The following is a 14990-nucleotide window of genomic DNA, read 5'->3' on the forward strand; positions in this document are numbered from 1 at the left end:
CAGCTCAATCACCAATAAAACCTGAAATACCTTAAGTCACCAGGGGTGAGAGGGAAGAGGGGGCCCCTTGGGAGGGTATGTCCTAAAAAAAGCTTCAAGTTTTCCCTTAATTTGACTCTTTCTTCTTTTACCATAAATCATTAAACTTGTATTAATACTTGCTCTAGTTGCCAAGAAGTGTCAAAGGCAAGCAGGAGAAATAGGAGTCCCACCCCCACCGCAACATACGGTAAGACCAGGTTAAACAACAATACAGAGGCAGCTACTCTGATCATAAAAAGAACAAACTGAATTTACATTTTATTGAAATATTTAAAGCAAGTTTCAAAAAGAATATTCTAACAGCCTTTCTTTGCCTGAAGAAGCTGTCAGTCACTAGTTTCAAGTTCTACATGTTTAGACAAGATGCTTACTTGTTTAAAAAGCAGTATGCTAGCCACAAATGTAAAAAAGAAATTAAACTCTAGATAGCAATAAGTGTACAGATATGTTATGAGATTTTATGCATTGCAAACAACTGCTGTCAGTTTGAGGGTATCTATTTTTCAGATTAATACCGGGCGACTTACAAAAAAAATACATGTACATAGTGTTATTGTAATTTATCTTAATATCTGTTTCAACTCGTCTCAGAACCCAGCTGACAAAAGTATGTAATACATTAGGTTACCAAAATAAAATAAAAATCTCTCTTCTTAAAAGCCCTAATGACCACCATAACGTTTCCAGGCAAATTATGCAGGAAATAACATTTCTATTTCACACATCCGTAAAGAATGATAGCATAAGGCATCAGTAGCGACAGTTACAAGCATAGAGTTCAAGTCATTGTACTTTTGTAGAACACAAAACTACACTTCGGAAAAGGCCCGTACAGACATTTAAATGCATTTAATTGAGGCACATACTGAATTACAGATACAGCAAACTAGGGGGAAAAAAATCATACCGAAAGGAGATTTTTCATGTTTATTGAAATATGAGCAGCAGTATGCAAAATACCCTTAAAAAACATAACATAGCAAAACCTTATCGTTTTAGAGTTAAACAAAATAAAAAGATGCTTAGAGTTAAATGAAAAAAAACCAACTCATTGCTAGAACCGTTTTCTACAATGTAAACAGAAGCAACAAGGTTAGGCTTGCAATACACACAGAAGCAGGTCTATGGAGCAGCACAATAAAGTACAATTATGTCATCTGATGGCTTGGTTTATCAATTTGACTTCAGAATAGGTTTCCTTCCTGAAAAGAGACTTCAAGACTATAAGACAAGTTAGTTTGACCCTTCCTGCAAGGCAAAATGTTCTTAATGTTTTATTTATTAAGGACTGCTACTAGCAACAGTTTGGGGAACTAAAACATTAGCTTTTACTTTTCAAGGTCTTTCGAGAGAAGGAAAAATCTTGATACATTATAAAAGCTCTTCTTCTCCCGTCTTAAGAGTATAAGAATATCTGCTTGACAAGTAAACAATTTTATATGGTAACACTGAAAATATTCCATAGCTTCCAGCAAAAAAAAATTCTTAAGAATTCATCATTATTAAAAGATGAGAGGCCCATACCAACATCATCATACAGGCTGCTTCATGGTTATTTTGACTAACCGGGCATTTTGCAAGACTAATAAGTCACACTGAAAAAGTTACTGTTTGGTCCTAGAGATACCATAACCCAATATCATCCCTTCATGTACAACTACTGCCACAACACAGTTAAGTGTATTTAGTGCTCATGAACAATGCAAATTGACAGCCTGCAAGCCTTGAGTCCTCTAACCAGAGTGAAGTGCAAGCTTTCATGCTATGGTCATGCCTAACAGCCCCTTAAACTATCCAAAAAGGAAGGTCAGCATACACCTGTCCTTGGCTCTTTGCTATCAATTACTGCTAGTGGTTGCTATGATCTAGTAATGTGCCCAGAGAATAATGTTACTTTGGGCACGTGTAGACGAAACGGGGGCCCTAAATTGAAGCGGTGGGTTTTTAAAAACACTGCTTCAATTTAGGGCCCTTTAAACCTTTGTGTCATGCACACACCTGCACACGCTTACCTGCCTCTCCAGTGGCAGGGAGGGGAGGGTGAGCTGCTGGTGGGTGGAGCGGTCCCTGGGCAGCTGAGGAAGACTGGTTGTTCCCTCCATGGCACTGGTGGCCCCCACCTCAGGCGGCACCTGCCTGCAGGCACCCGGCTCAGGCAGTCCCGGGGGGCACTGCAGCCATGAAGGGAAGCACCAGGTCCCCACACACCTGAGCCAGGCAGGCTTGGGGGGGGGGGGGGGGGGGGGGGGGGGAGGAAGAGAGAGAGAGAGAGAAATCAGGCTTGCTGCTTTTCTTGCGTGGAGCCTGTCTTCCCAGGCCACTGCTAGGCGGCCTGCAGAGCCCCTGAGCTGCATGGAGCCCAGTGCTTCGCTTCATGGCTGTAGGGGCAGGAAAACCAAAACCTCCTCAGAGTTTTAGTCTGCTGTGCCCCAAGTCATTTAAGGCGCATTATACCACCAAATCTGCAACAGTGGCTAGAATTAATGTGCAATGTGCCGCCGAGACATGCAAACACCGACACCATTAAAGTGGTGCAAAAGCATTTAGCCCACTTCAAAGTGTCGTGCATGCGTGCCTCTTGTTTCGTCTACACACGGCCTCCATTTCCAAAATGTTTTCATTCAGTGTGACCTGGGCTATACTTAAACAGGCATCATCATCCATCATAGACAAACTGGTCAGGCCAATAACTCCATCTATCATTAGAAGCAAGTCTTAATTAGGAAGCAATTACATTCACAAGTACACTGTAAAAACTGAGGTGGCTGCTCTTATCATAGAATTTAAACATCTTTAGTGCCAAAGCAGTTCTCCACCTGCCCCTCTATGCACAGAGTCCTGAACTGCTACACCAACGGCACAGCTCAAGCCAAATGGGATTTAGGAAAAGCTACGATAAGCAGAACATAAGTTACAAAACTACGTATTTGAAGGCCTCAGAGTCCTAGTCTTTCTGTTAATAAACACTTAAAAAAAGCGCACCAGAGCAATATTTAGTGAGCCTGCCCCTCCATGTTTGTCCTGAAGAAGCAGCTACCAGGCTGCTGCTGGCATTACAGGTCAAGCAAATAAATGCAAGTAGGCGACCACTAGCCAAGCTATTTTAGTGCTAAACAGCATCCAGAGTTGACTAGATACACGTGGCAGCACTGCTGTAATTACAGTACCATGTGCAGCCAACTTAGCTTCAAAATTAGCACTAAGAATTAACTCCAACATGCCCACCCAAGTAAACCCCCATTCCCAGCTAGCATTCAGCCTTGGATGGAGAAAAATTTTATACCTGCAACCGATATTTTACTTTTTTTTTTTTTAAACGCCGCATTTCATGGCATTAATAAAAACATGAATTCATCAAGATACTATAGTGCTGATATTGATAAAGTGACAAAGAAAGGGCACAGCTGAGCCTATAGCTCATTCGATAAAACCATCAACTGGCTATCATTCAAAGAAATAAGCAACAGACTGAAAGGCAAAGCACTGTTACTTTTTGTCCTGAAGGGTTGGTGTTTTTTCAGGGGGAGGGGGCTTGTTGTTTAAAATGGTGGAAGAAAAAAAATATTTTAAAATAAATCAAGCAAAAAACAGTAAATTTCTGTACAAGATAGCATTAAAGATCTATGAAAGTATCAATCTATCTTTATTCCTTTAAGGCATTTCAAAAGAAACATGTTTTCTTGATATGTAAACAGCCTTGTTCCTTTAAGGTGATTCTTTACCAATGTACCATGTGATGAAGGGATCACCACAATTCAGCAAAAGCTCTATCACCAATAAAGGATACAAGAATAACTCAGGTAAGCACACAATACACCCAGGAACTGCAGCAACTAGCTACAAGGCAACTTTTAAGTACCTGAGCTTTAGGGGTTTTTTTTGGTTTTTTTTACCAATTCCCAAATGCTTTTACCTTTACTTGCATAAGTCAGAGTTATTATATGCATTAACAGGCCTTGGTTGCATATTAAGGAAAAAAAAAACAAACCTTGGGAATTAGAGTCAGGCTATAACTGAGTTCAGTCAAAAGGTTCCACTCTACATTTCTTTTAGGTCATTTCTTCACTGAAATGGTTCTTCCAGATAGTCTTGCCCTTTAAATGATTGTATTCAGTGTCTGCATTGAGTCTGGGTGTTGCCCTCTCTTTACAAAACAGATTCAGCACAGGCAGCAGCTGTCCAACCCTTCTCACAGCACCCTGCCACTGCACCTCCACCATCTCCCTGAAGGGTTTCCTACATGGATGAAGAGGTTAAATTGCTCCTATGTCCATTCAATCCTTTGTTTCTCTGCTAAGACTGCAAATACAGTGGTAGACTACATATGCCAGGGGATAGCTGCTCATAAAAAATTGGACTAAGACCACTTATCATAAAGGCCACTAGTAGCAATGATTTTTGCTCATTACCAAACAGGTTTGTATTTGTGTGGGTGACTTACAAATGAAAGGCCTTGCATTCAATTACTTAGTTTTAAGCCATTCAGTCTTTGACTAGCATGAACAGAAGAGATCAAATTTGTGCAAAGTGAATTAAATACAGCTTAATCGCTAATACTGTAATAAGTGTTGAGAGACTAGGACTTTAACACACGCCAGTTCTACACAGGTCAAAAGCAACTAGGAAGAATAAAAACCCCAAAAACACTTAAATCTTTCCAAGAAAAGTACTGCCTTTACAAAAAGTAGTGTTTATGCTAAAATACAGAGGGTATCTACAAAAAAAGCTAGACCTTGGCAACAACATCCAAATGGTATGGGCATAAATCAAAGGGAAAAAAAAACCAAGAATTACTAAGTCCAGAGAAGTGTAGGAAGTTTACCTTTCATCAATTACTATTTAAACGGTGGTTAAAAGCAACATTAAAAAAAGTGATGAGGGATGAAGCTAATGCTTGCTCTTTTGCAATGAATATACAGTGTGTTTATGACAGCACTTTTTCAATAGATAATGCAAGTGTTTTACACCATTCTGTATCTGTAAAAAAAGTATAATTTCAACATGTGTACACTTAAATCACATTGTTCAAACTGAAGCAAAATTAGCTATAATAAAGGCTAATTTTGTTTATGAATTGTCATCCAAAATTGTTATGCAGCTTTACTAAAAATACTGCTTGTAAGCTGGAGCTGCACAAGTTCAGCAGTTTATTAATATTTTTTTTTTAATCTATGATATGTATTTACTCCCTATAGTCAGTCTTCAAAATTCTTGTCCCTACATGACAGAAAAAGTTCCAGTTAAGACAAATACCTGTTTAAGGAAAAAATGTTCTAAAATTTTCAATAGACTTTTTTTTCTTAGGTCTCAATTGTCACTTGAGTATCACAAGAACAAACTGAAATGTAAAACTGATCATCAATACACAATGGAATTGGTCACACCAGGGTAAGAAGTTTAACCATAATATGTTCTCCATGTAGCTCACAGTATCCACCTTTGAAGTTTCTCTAGAATTAGAATAAGTTCGCTAAAAAGATTTAACTTGAAGAGAATACTTCGGCACTATGAAACAGAGGAGATGGGATTAAGAGGCGAGCCCATTTGTGTCAGTACTTTATCCAGCCACTGCAGGGGCCCATGAAGATGAATTTCTATCCAACATGGGGTGCTTGTGACATCTTGCCGGTGATATTCTGCTCCCCAACCCTATAAAAAAAAATTTAAAAACATTTGTAATTATGAAGGTATACCAGTAATCTGTACAAAGAAATGCTGCGAGGCATCTGATTGTTAGATTACAAGTAAGTGGGGGACAAAGAGGGTGGAAAGATGAGAAGAAGGACAAATTTGAGCTTTAGGCACTATATGCAAGAATTCTGGCTTCTGGTCTTCACTCTACCACAGGCTCCTTAGCCAAAAATAAATTCTTGGTCTTTTTTTTTTTTTTGCATGCATACAAAATACAATACCTCCTCTCATCTTGTTTGTAAAGTAAATTTAGATTTTAAACTCTTTGGGACACAGAATGCTTCACAGCAAGGTCCAGTCTCAGTGTTAACCCTTATTATACCAATAAGGGTTAACACCAATTTGTATACTATGGACAAACTGCAAGATGATAGAGCCTACCATTCCATATGTACAGGATTTGATCCAGGAATTAATCCAGGGAAGTCCTATCATCTGTGTTTGGTGTAGTGTCCCTTCTTACCTTAGAAATGCAGAAATTCACTACAGAGGCCCAGCAGTAAATTAGAGAGGGGAAATTAAAGTAATGCATTCACTTCAGGTACCAGAATGATAAATTCTCTCTCACTATGTCTAACACCTATTGAGGTTTTAAAATAAATCCTTGGTGGTACAAGAACATCCCTCATGCTCCACAGTACAATAGGAAAGACTGTACGCACACAGGCTGAAAGAGGAGTCATCTCAACAAGCAATAAAACCCCAAGTAGTAGCGACTACTCAGGAAAATTTTAAATGCCGAAGATAAAAAGACAATGTGTTTACCTTTACAAAACTCATTCGAATGGTGCACATTTTGGTGAGCTCATAAACTGCTTCAAATCCATGATTGACAGACTGAGCTAAAAGCTGAGCAAACTCCTGATTGTTAAAAATTTTTAGGCTGCAGCCACTGGGAATCTTGCACACAGTGGTAGGATGAAAGCCATGATGATAATTGCAGTTCCTGCTCTGTACAAATATGCTGCTGTCACTTAAGCACTCGGCATAGACTTCCCCACCAACATAGTAAAGATGAACGCCTTAAAAATAAAGTTAGAAAAAAAATGGTTCAAGCTAATTGCAGAAGTGCTGTTGTTATTATAGGTCCCTTGAGCTTTGAGTTCAATTTAGTCAGACTTCCATTTGAAGAGCTTTCTAGAAAAAAATATTTTTTTCAGCGAACCTGAAGCACATGCTGTTTAACAAACACTCATTTTATAATCAGCCACTAGATGTCCTTCTTTCATCAATTATAGAACAGACTGAATAGCTTCACTTTACAGGGAAAAGTGAGCAGTCCTTCTCAGCCAGTTGCTTTGAGAACACTGTGGCTTATAAAAGCCTGCAGTTTTGTAAAATCGGAAACCAGGACCAGAATAAGAATGTTTCTGATCAGAATGGAGGAATACTGAGAGCTGCATGAGAAAGTATATTCACAGTATGCTCAGCCTTTCATCTTATTTTACCAGTCAGCTGAACCCACATCAGACTGGGCCCAACATTTCAATATACTCAAATTTGAGATCAATGGGAAAAATACATCTGAATTTTTCTTTTTCTTTAATTCAGCTGTAAAATTCTCATGCAAATTTACTGCACGGCTTGAAACTCAAATACTGTAATATTATGCTAATGTGTCACTACTTGAAAGACAAGAATTAAAAACTCATCCAACAAAGGCAAAGCTATTTAAAATGCTCATTGTCCAAACTTGGGTCCTTGCTCCTACTTCAGCAAAGCTTCTTCCAACTTTTCCTCCCAATAACGCTGACAGGGCTGATACGTCCCAGTTTCAGTTAAGGCACATCCACTAAGAAACATGGTTTCTGCCGGAGGGAATTTAGTCATTTGACAAAATTGAGGGGATCTTTCAGAATGTCAGAAACATTAGTGCAGGGGTTCTGCGGCGGGTTGGCTGCCTGACTGGAAGCGACTGCGGACCAGCAGACTGCAGACTGGAAGCGACCAGCAGGCTGCAGACCAGCAGCCAACCCCATAAAAAAGGGTTGGATGCCAGTCCTCAGCATAAAAAGGTTGGGAACCCCTGTGTTAGTGAACCTCATCAAGTCTACTGGGACCCAGCAGTGGGCTGTCATTTCCAAAAAGGAATCTGGAGGCAGACTGCCTTGCCATCTGATCAACTCCAAGGGACTAAACCATTAGATTTGGGACTAGTTTGGAAACAGATTTCTGCCAATCAATTCCATTCTTCAATTTTACCCCCGCTGGCCTCTTCAAGCCAATGAGCTAGTGCAGGATTTCTGGGAAGTGGAAAAACAAACAGATAGGAGGCTGGAAATAAAACCTGCAACAAATTACAAAGAATAATTTTTAAATTATTTACTCCTGAAATTCCAAAAGCGACCTCCATTTGAAATACTTAAGGACATGTGACAAATCTGGCATTTTTAGAGAGACTGATCTGTAGCGAGCCAAAAACAAGTGAAAAATGTCTGGCAAGTTTCAGAAGGGTATAATAGAGGGTTTTTTTCCCTAGAAAAACTAGCATTTTATATAGAAATTGTCCTTTAATTGTTCCCAACTGAAGGAATAAGTTACATCTTTATTCTACCAATGATCAAGGATTAGAGATTTTAGCCCTACTTTAGGTTAAAACTTGAGTGCAAACTTCTTTATATTGTATCGTACACCTGGTAAAAATGACAAACTCAGCAAAACTGATTATTCCAATAACTAAAACTATACATCCAAGTCTGAAGTAGACCAAACCATAAGGGTTATAACTCTTTTTATTACAGTACTTTGGTTTTCTAAGGCACTCTGTAACTCTTTCAATTTGCCTGATGCCAAGGAAATCTGAAAACTCTTTAGTTGATCCTCAAGTGCCAAGAAACCTTTATAAAGAACAGGGCAGGAGGAGGGAGGATTCTCTTGTCAAGGCTTAGCTAGCTAATTGCACGAGGAGGGGAAGGAATATGAAAAGGGGTTTAAAAACCTGCCAAAACCAAGACCCTCTTCCTACAACATATAAGTGAATGCATGAGTGCCCACACACCCCACACCCATTAAAGTCACTGAGTGAAAACAAGTCCTTACAGCCTTATTTTAGTATTTCAGAGTTTTCCTTTCATCTCCTAAATGACGCTTAACATACTGTAGACAGTGCTCAAATGCCATATGCAAACTGAGAACAATGCCTTGATATACTGAAAGTGGCAGCAAGAACATGCTCTAAAAAGGCAGCTGTATGCATGCAACTTGATAGGTCCTGTAACAAGATGTCCCCTAGGACTTCCCTTTGGTTAATGTGCTGGCACAAAGTCCTGCAGTCAGCCTACTCAAGAAAAAGGGAATTTTTATATTTTCATCATTTTTGTCTAGAGCTGAACACAGAAGTCATGCAGTCTTCCAGATGTATATACAACAAATCATGAGCTGCTTTAAAAAAAAACAAAAACAGTCAATATAACTATCTAGCTATCTATCATCTGCAAGCATACTGTAGATCTGCTTGGACACCAGTCTCAGTCTCAATTTCTGTATATTGTAAAGTAACTGTTCGAGGGACCTATTTTTAGCCTATTGCTATTAGTCCCTTATTCATAAAGGATGCATGTATTATATTGGTGTTTTACCTTTTCCAATGTGTCTCCTAGTGTTCTCAATTGTTGAATTCCGATTAACGTTGGACAGCAAACCTAAGCAGAATCTGTTTCTGTTATTAGAAGGATCTGTAAATCCATCTACCAAGATGCTGGTGGAAGATGCATGAAAAGCCTCTCCAACACGATTATTTAATTCATAGTACACAATTGAACACCAGTGCCTAGGCTCTTCATAGGCAACAGGTTGAACATCTACAAAACAAACAAAATCAAAATTCAATCAACTTACATAAACTTACTTCAATATACAATCTAGCAGGGTCAAATAACCCTTCAACCTCTTCCCATAAAAATGCTTCAGCAATTTAACCTCTGCTTCTTGTACTTAAAAGGCAGCAGGAAAGGATTAAAAAGCACCCTACCCAGTGTTGAAAGCCAGTCAATTTTAAAAAGTTAAGGTGTTCTCATGTATAACTACTTTAAATTTACTCTGCCAATTTTGTTTTATAGTAATTTTAGTATTTAAATTGTTCTCCCCACTCCAGGGTATGTGAAAGACCCACAAAAAGCAAAAAAAGGAAACATATTCTAAAAAGTATTGTCAGATACAAAAGGGAGACTTTCTATATAATTTTATTTACAAGCAGCATGTGGGGTCCAATATCTTGGGTGCTGAACATTCACAACTCCCAATGGCATAGTAAGCAGGCAAATTCTCAACACTTCATGTGGGGAGAAAGGGGGGGAAAAAAAAATCACTCTTCTAAACTGTCACATTATATGCATTTTAAATAAAATGAGTCTTGTGGTTCTCTACTACTAAGCTGGTTTAAAAAGCAAAGCCAAACAACACAAGAGTATGAAGTGAACTAGGTCAGGTGTGTTTATCTTGTATCCACTTCCTTGGGTATGCCTGGACTGTCTCCAGTTTGATTTGAAAATTATATCAACTAATACATAACTTATTCAATCATTTAAGTTACCCCTCAATTTGGCCCTTAGTGTTAAGCTACCAACCAAAACTCATCCGTTATCTACCATATGAACTTACCTCTGCTGGATATATTTGGCATAATTTGAGGAATCATAGCGTTGCTTGTGTCCATAGATTGCGAACTATCCTGCCCCATTTGATCGTCAGGGGGCATATACGCAGGAGGAGGAGTATCAGCTGCAAAGAGGAACCAAAAAGTGAAACCTAATGCTTTATTTAGCTCAGGGTTGTTGGTTGTAGCCGTGTTGGTCTAAGGACGTAGGCAGACAAGGCTCTTTGGGTAAATCCAATAACTTTTATTAGACCAATTAAATAGTTGGAAAAACTGTTCTTTGCAAGCTTTTGGGCACAAAACACCCTTTTTGTCAGGCATTGGAGTCTGCTGTAGGTCTGGATGCTCTCCTGGGTAGATTAGAAGCCAATATGCAAAACTGCAGGTCTGTGAAAATGCAAATGTATGGTGGACAAAAAAGTGAGCCTATGAACTTCACTTCATAGAGCTACTAGATAGAAAAAAATCATGGATTAAATATAGACATGGATTTATGGTATATTATAACCTGCCTGTCATCTCAGAACCCCAGGTAACCTCTCTACAGTTTACTAGCTGCATTCTTTCACCAGGTGAACATCCCCCTTTCCCCGCCCCACCTATTGTATGCCATCCATTTGCATTTTCACAACCTGCATTTTTGCATATTGACTTCTAATCTACCCAGAAGAGCACCCAAACCAACAGAAGACTCTCTTGAATGCCTGTTGAAGGGCGTTTGTGCCTGAAAGCTTGCAAAGAACAATTTTTCCAACTATTTAGTTAGTCTAATAAAAGATATCACATTAACCCAAAGAATCTTATCTAGCTCAGTTATCATTCAAAGAGAGGCAAGAAGCATTTCTAAGCAAGGGATGATGCTAAGTTTTCACTCTTATCTGCAAAGCAACCTGAAACCAGCCAAGGCTACTAGAGGCACCCCATGTCTTCGCAATTATCTCCATTGATAGGCTTATTCTTGATTACGTGACTGGGATACAAGGACAGGACTTACGAAAAAATGGAAGGTTGTTTTCATCTGGCCGTTTCATAGTTACAGAACTCACTTATAGGAGATCAATACGATTGCACTTATTTCATCTTTTAAAACAAACCAATTTTAACAAACCCTTAGCCTTAGAAACAAAGAAAAATGAATAAACAATGGTAGAGAGGAGAAGGGAAGACTTTGAATTTTTAAACTTTTGGTATATGAGAGATACAGGGAGACACGCACACAACAGCAGAAAGCATGAATATAAAATTATCTCCTTGCCTGGGAAGAATGGAAAACTATGCCAGAGGATCAGATTCTCTGCTGGCTAAGAGACATGGCTAAGTGAACTATATATACACCAATCTCTCCTTGCATCCCTCCATTCCTCAAAAGCTGTGTATCCACCACGTCAATAATTCCTTGCAACCCTCATCTCATGAGGTCTGTGTGTAACCCCAATCCTTACATTATTTGTATTTCAGCCTACTGCTACTGAAAGTGTTGCCATTTTTAAATGCGCTGGGAAGATGGGTGGAACCAAGATACACATATTGGAATGCTGACCAATTTAATAGCTGCCATCAATGAGGTCTATATGCAATTACATAGGTGGATTCAGGTACTGTGTCTACTAACTAGATACTGTATCAAAGGCTCCATATGCAGGTTTTTTCTTTTTTTTGTGTTTTTCAATACCCACCAAACATCAAAAAGGTTAATCCCTCCTGGTAGCTGGGATATTCCCTGAAATTTTGCAAATGACTGGAGGACACGTAAAAAAAGGTTTTGCACGACAAAGACATCATCAAGTTTAAGTATAAGGCCTTGTCTTGGCCAACTGCGCTACACACTCTTAATTTTGCTAAGTGCTTATTTACTAGAGATGACCATATGCATAAACTTGAGAGATTATAGAAGTTATCTACTTAAATACCCTTTGGTACACCCCAGCATTCTGGCATTTGTGGTATTATAAAAACCTACAACTCCATGCTGTCAAACGAAGCGTAACAAAAACTGTATCTTCCAGGATAACAGATTTTGTTCATATCAACTTTATTTTAAGGCTATTTACTTTATCCTATGGATTTTTTTGATGGGGAAAGCAGGGTTAATATTAAAAGACATTTCTTTCATCTTGCTTTACAATGCTTATTTAAAAGCACTGGAGATAAATTCAGAAGTCTCATTTCTTGTCATCTGATACTTACAAATGTCATGTGGAAAATAAAAACTTAGAAATAACCTACATGATCTCTTTCTGAGCAATATAAAAGTAAGGAAATGGAATAAAACTAAATGCAAACATTGATAATGAATGAATGATAAGTAAATACAAGAATCGGCCAATATTCAGCCAACATGAATTGACAATACCAGAAACATCAAAAAGAAAAGAAATTGCAATAGCTTTTAGCACAATGATACCAAAGCAAGCTTTTTATTTCTCAGTAAAGTTCACACACAGACTATTCTTACCTGGTAGCTGAAATGGACTTGAAGGTCCAGAACTGGCTGGGGAACTTGGGTAAGTGCTGCTGACTGGAGAAGGTGGATAGGGGCTGTTCGGTGAAATGGAAAATGGAGTGCTGTTGGGCTGCTGGAAAGAATCTGGAAACGTAGCGTTGTGTGGCATATGCGGTTCATTGTGGCTTAGGTTCCTGAACTGAACTAGTAAGCTGTGCTGTGGGTTGAATTCGCTATGTCTAGGCACTAACACTGGAGGTAGAACTAAAGAAGAAAAAAAAAAAAAAAAGAACACACACACAAAAAGAAACACTCAACTAGAATGAAAAACAAAATAATGCACTACACATTATGCAAGAAGATTCTTTCCCCACTAGTTAAGGAGCGAGAAAAAAGAAATCAAACAGTTACAGTTCTTTTCCCAATCATTTTAAAATGTGCCCAATAAGCAGTGAAAAAGAACTTTTTACTTTGGCAAGAACAGAACTGTTTGTATGCGTCACATCACCTGAAAATGATCATTTAATACTCATGCAGGGAGTCTGTTGTACAAAGCATACATACCAAGTGTGCTAAAGTAATAATAATTTTAAAGGATTTATGTTTTCTCAATATACGTGATTAACTGCAAAAAACTTACATGAATACATCACATCCTTAAGGAAGGAAATTCAATAATCAATGTTCTTACAACATGAGTATTATATCTGGGAGTGTAACAGGCTGTTAAACACGCGTCTTCCTACACATACCATAGCTATGTTTCTGTGGCTAGAAGAACCTCAACTGTTGAGCTCATCAATTATAAGGTTCCCATTTGAAAGATTTTCTAAATCCTTTCATAGCCACTGGAGCAAAAATCTGCTGTTACTGCAAAACTTACTTCCCAAAGACAGAAGACCCTTTTCTCTTTCACTCCCAACTGTAAGAACTCCATTACCCCACCTTTTCTCACGGCCACGTTCCCAAACAATTCCCCCTGCATCCTTGCGAACGCTGTATTAGGAAGTATCTTCTTGGTTCTGTTCTACCCACTCCCCTCCCAACAATGAAATTCTTCTCTTCCTCCCATGTCATCTCCACTGAGAGTTACAAAATTCCCCATGACTTAAAAAAAAAAAGACATCACTGGCTTACTGGTAAGAATAAAGATTTATAGACCAGTTTCCCAAATAATGTGAGAACTTCAGGTGACTGCTTTTGTATTCAGACAAATTCTAATCACAGTGAAGTCAATGGAAATTTTACTACTAAGTCTAAGGGAATAAAACTAAGTAATACCTTTAAAAATAAAAAGAATCCAGATTTAACACAGAAAATATCCTTGTATAGACAGGACCATTAGGTAGTGAAATGCTAGTAAGATTTTATCAAGAAATCCATACCTATTCTAGCCACAATTTTACACACCTCTCTCCCTACACTGACACACCGAACATTTTATTTGAGACACCTGGATTGAGAGTCAGCTTCTTCAAATGAACCACACAGACCACCATCCTAAAACATACCTGGGCTTTCCACCCTCTTGTAGTGGTATGGATTAATACAAACTTCCTTTTGCTTCGATCCAAAAGGAAATTCACAAATATCCAACGGTTTCAGCTCGTGGTGACTCTGCAAGTCAGGCCAACGCCAAACACGACAGTAAATAACGTGGGGTAAGCCTTTTCTGTGAGACACTTGAAGTCGCCCATCTAGAGAACGGGGAATGGTAACACACTTGCTGGGCTGTCCAGGACTGCTCAAGGCTTTCTCCAATTCCTCCATAGCACCCTTTTTCTTTTTTAACTTTTTTACCAAGGCATCAACAGCTTTTTCAGCCCATTTCTCCTCTTCATCTCCTTGTTTCCAGCCCAACAGACGCTTTACAGCTGGGCTAGTAAAAGAGAACAAACTGGCCATTGACGTCATTTGACACAAGTCTTCAAGGAACTTCTACACAAATAAACTTCAGTGTTTGCAAGAAGCAGTTTTTGCAGTGAATAAGCTGTATTGTTTCTTGGAAGACAACAACTGATTGAGCAGATGTCACTTGGTAATTAACGTCTTTCTATCAGAGGACGAGTCTTCTGAATTAATCCTATTAAAAAAAATGTAGTTAGTTTCTGCATTTTTGGGGGGGGGAGGAGAGGAAGGGAAGAGAGGCAGAAATGAAAAGCAACTAAGAGAAGCTATTTCTTTCACTTGAATCATGGCTACTGCATCCACTTTTTTTGA

General features: G+C 38.7%; 1 protein-coding gene across 9 annotated transcripts in view; it reads right to left on the reverse strand.

The window, feature by feature from the left end:
• Positions 1–268: 268 nt before the first annotated feature.
• Positions 269–14990, reverse strand: part of SMAD5 (SMAD family member 5) — a 35643-nt gene continuing 20921 nt past the window's right edge. For all 9 annotated transcript variants that reach the window (XM_090064119.1, XM_090064116.1, XM_090064111.1 and 6 more), the window contains 6 exons: positions 14282–14853; positions 12783–13034; positions 10333–10452; positions 9312–9533; positions 6499–6755; positions 269–5691 (listed from right to left, as the gene is read on the reverse strand). In XM_090064119.1, coding sequence (XP_089920245.1) covers positions 5548–5691; positions 6499–6755; positions 9312–9533; positions 10333–10452; positions 12783–13034; positions 14282–14684 — 1398 coding nt within the window. In that variant the 5' untranslated portion in view covers positions 14685–14853 and the 3' untranslated portion in view covers positions 269–5547. The remainder of the gene's footprint in view (positions 5692–6498; positions 6756–9311; positions 9534–10332; positions 10453–12782; positions 13035–14281; positions 14854–14990) is intronic.

This window comes from Crocodylus siamensis, chromosome 10 (genome assembly GCF_052110815.1).
Source record: "Crocodylus siamensis isolate JL-2025a chromosome 10, ASM5211081v1, whole genome shotgun sequence".
NCBI classification, from domain to species: domain Eukaryota; kingdom Metazoa; phylum Chordata; order Crocodylia; family Crocodylidae; genus Crocodylus; species Crocodylus siamensis.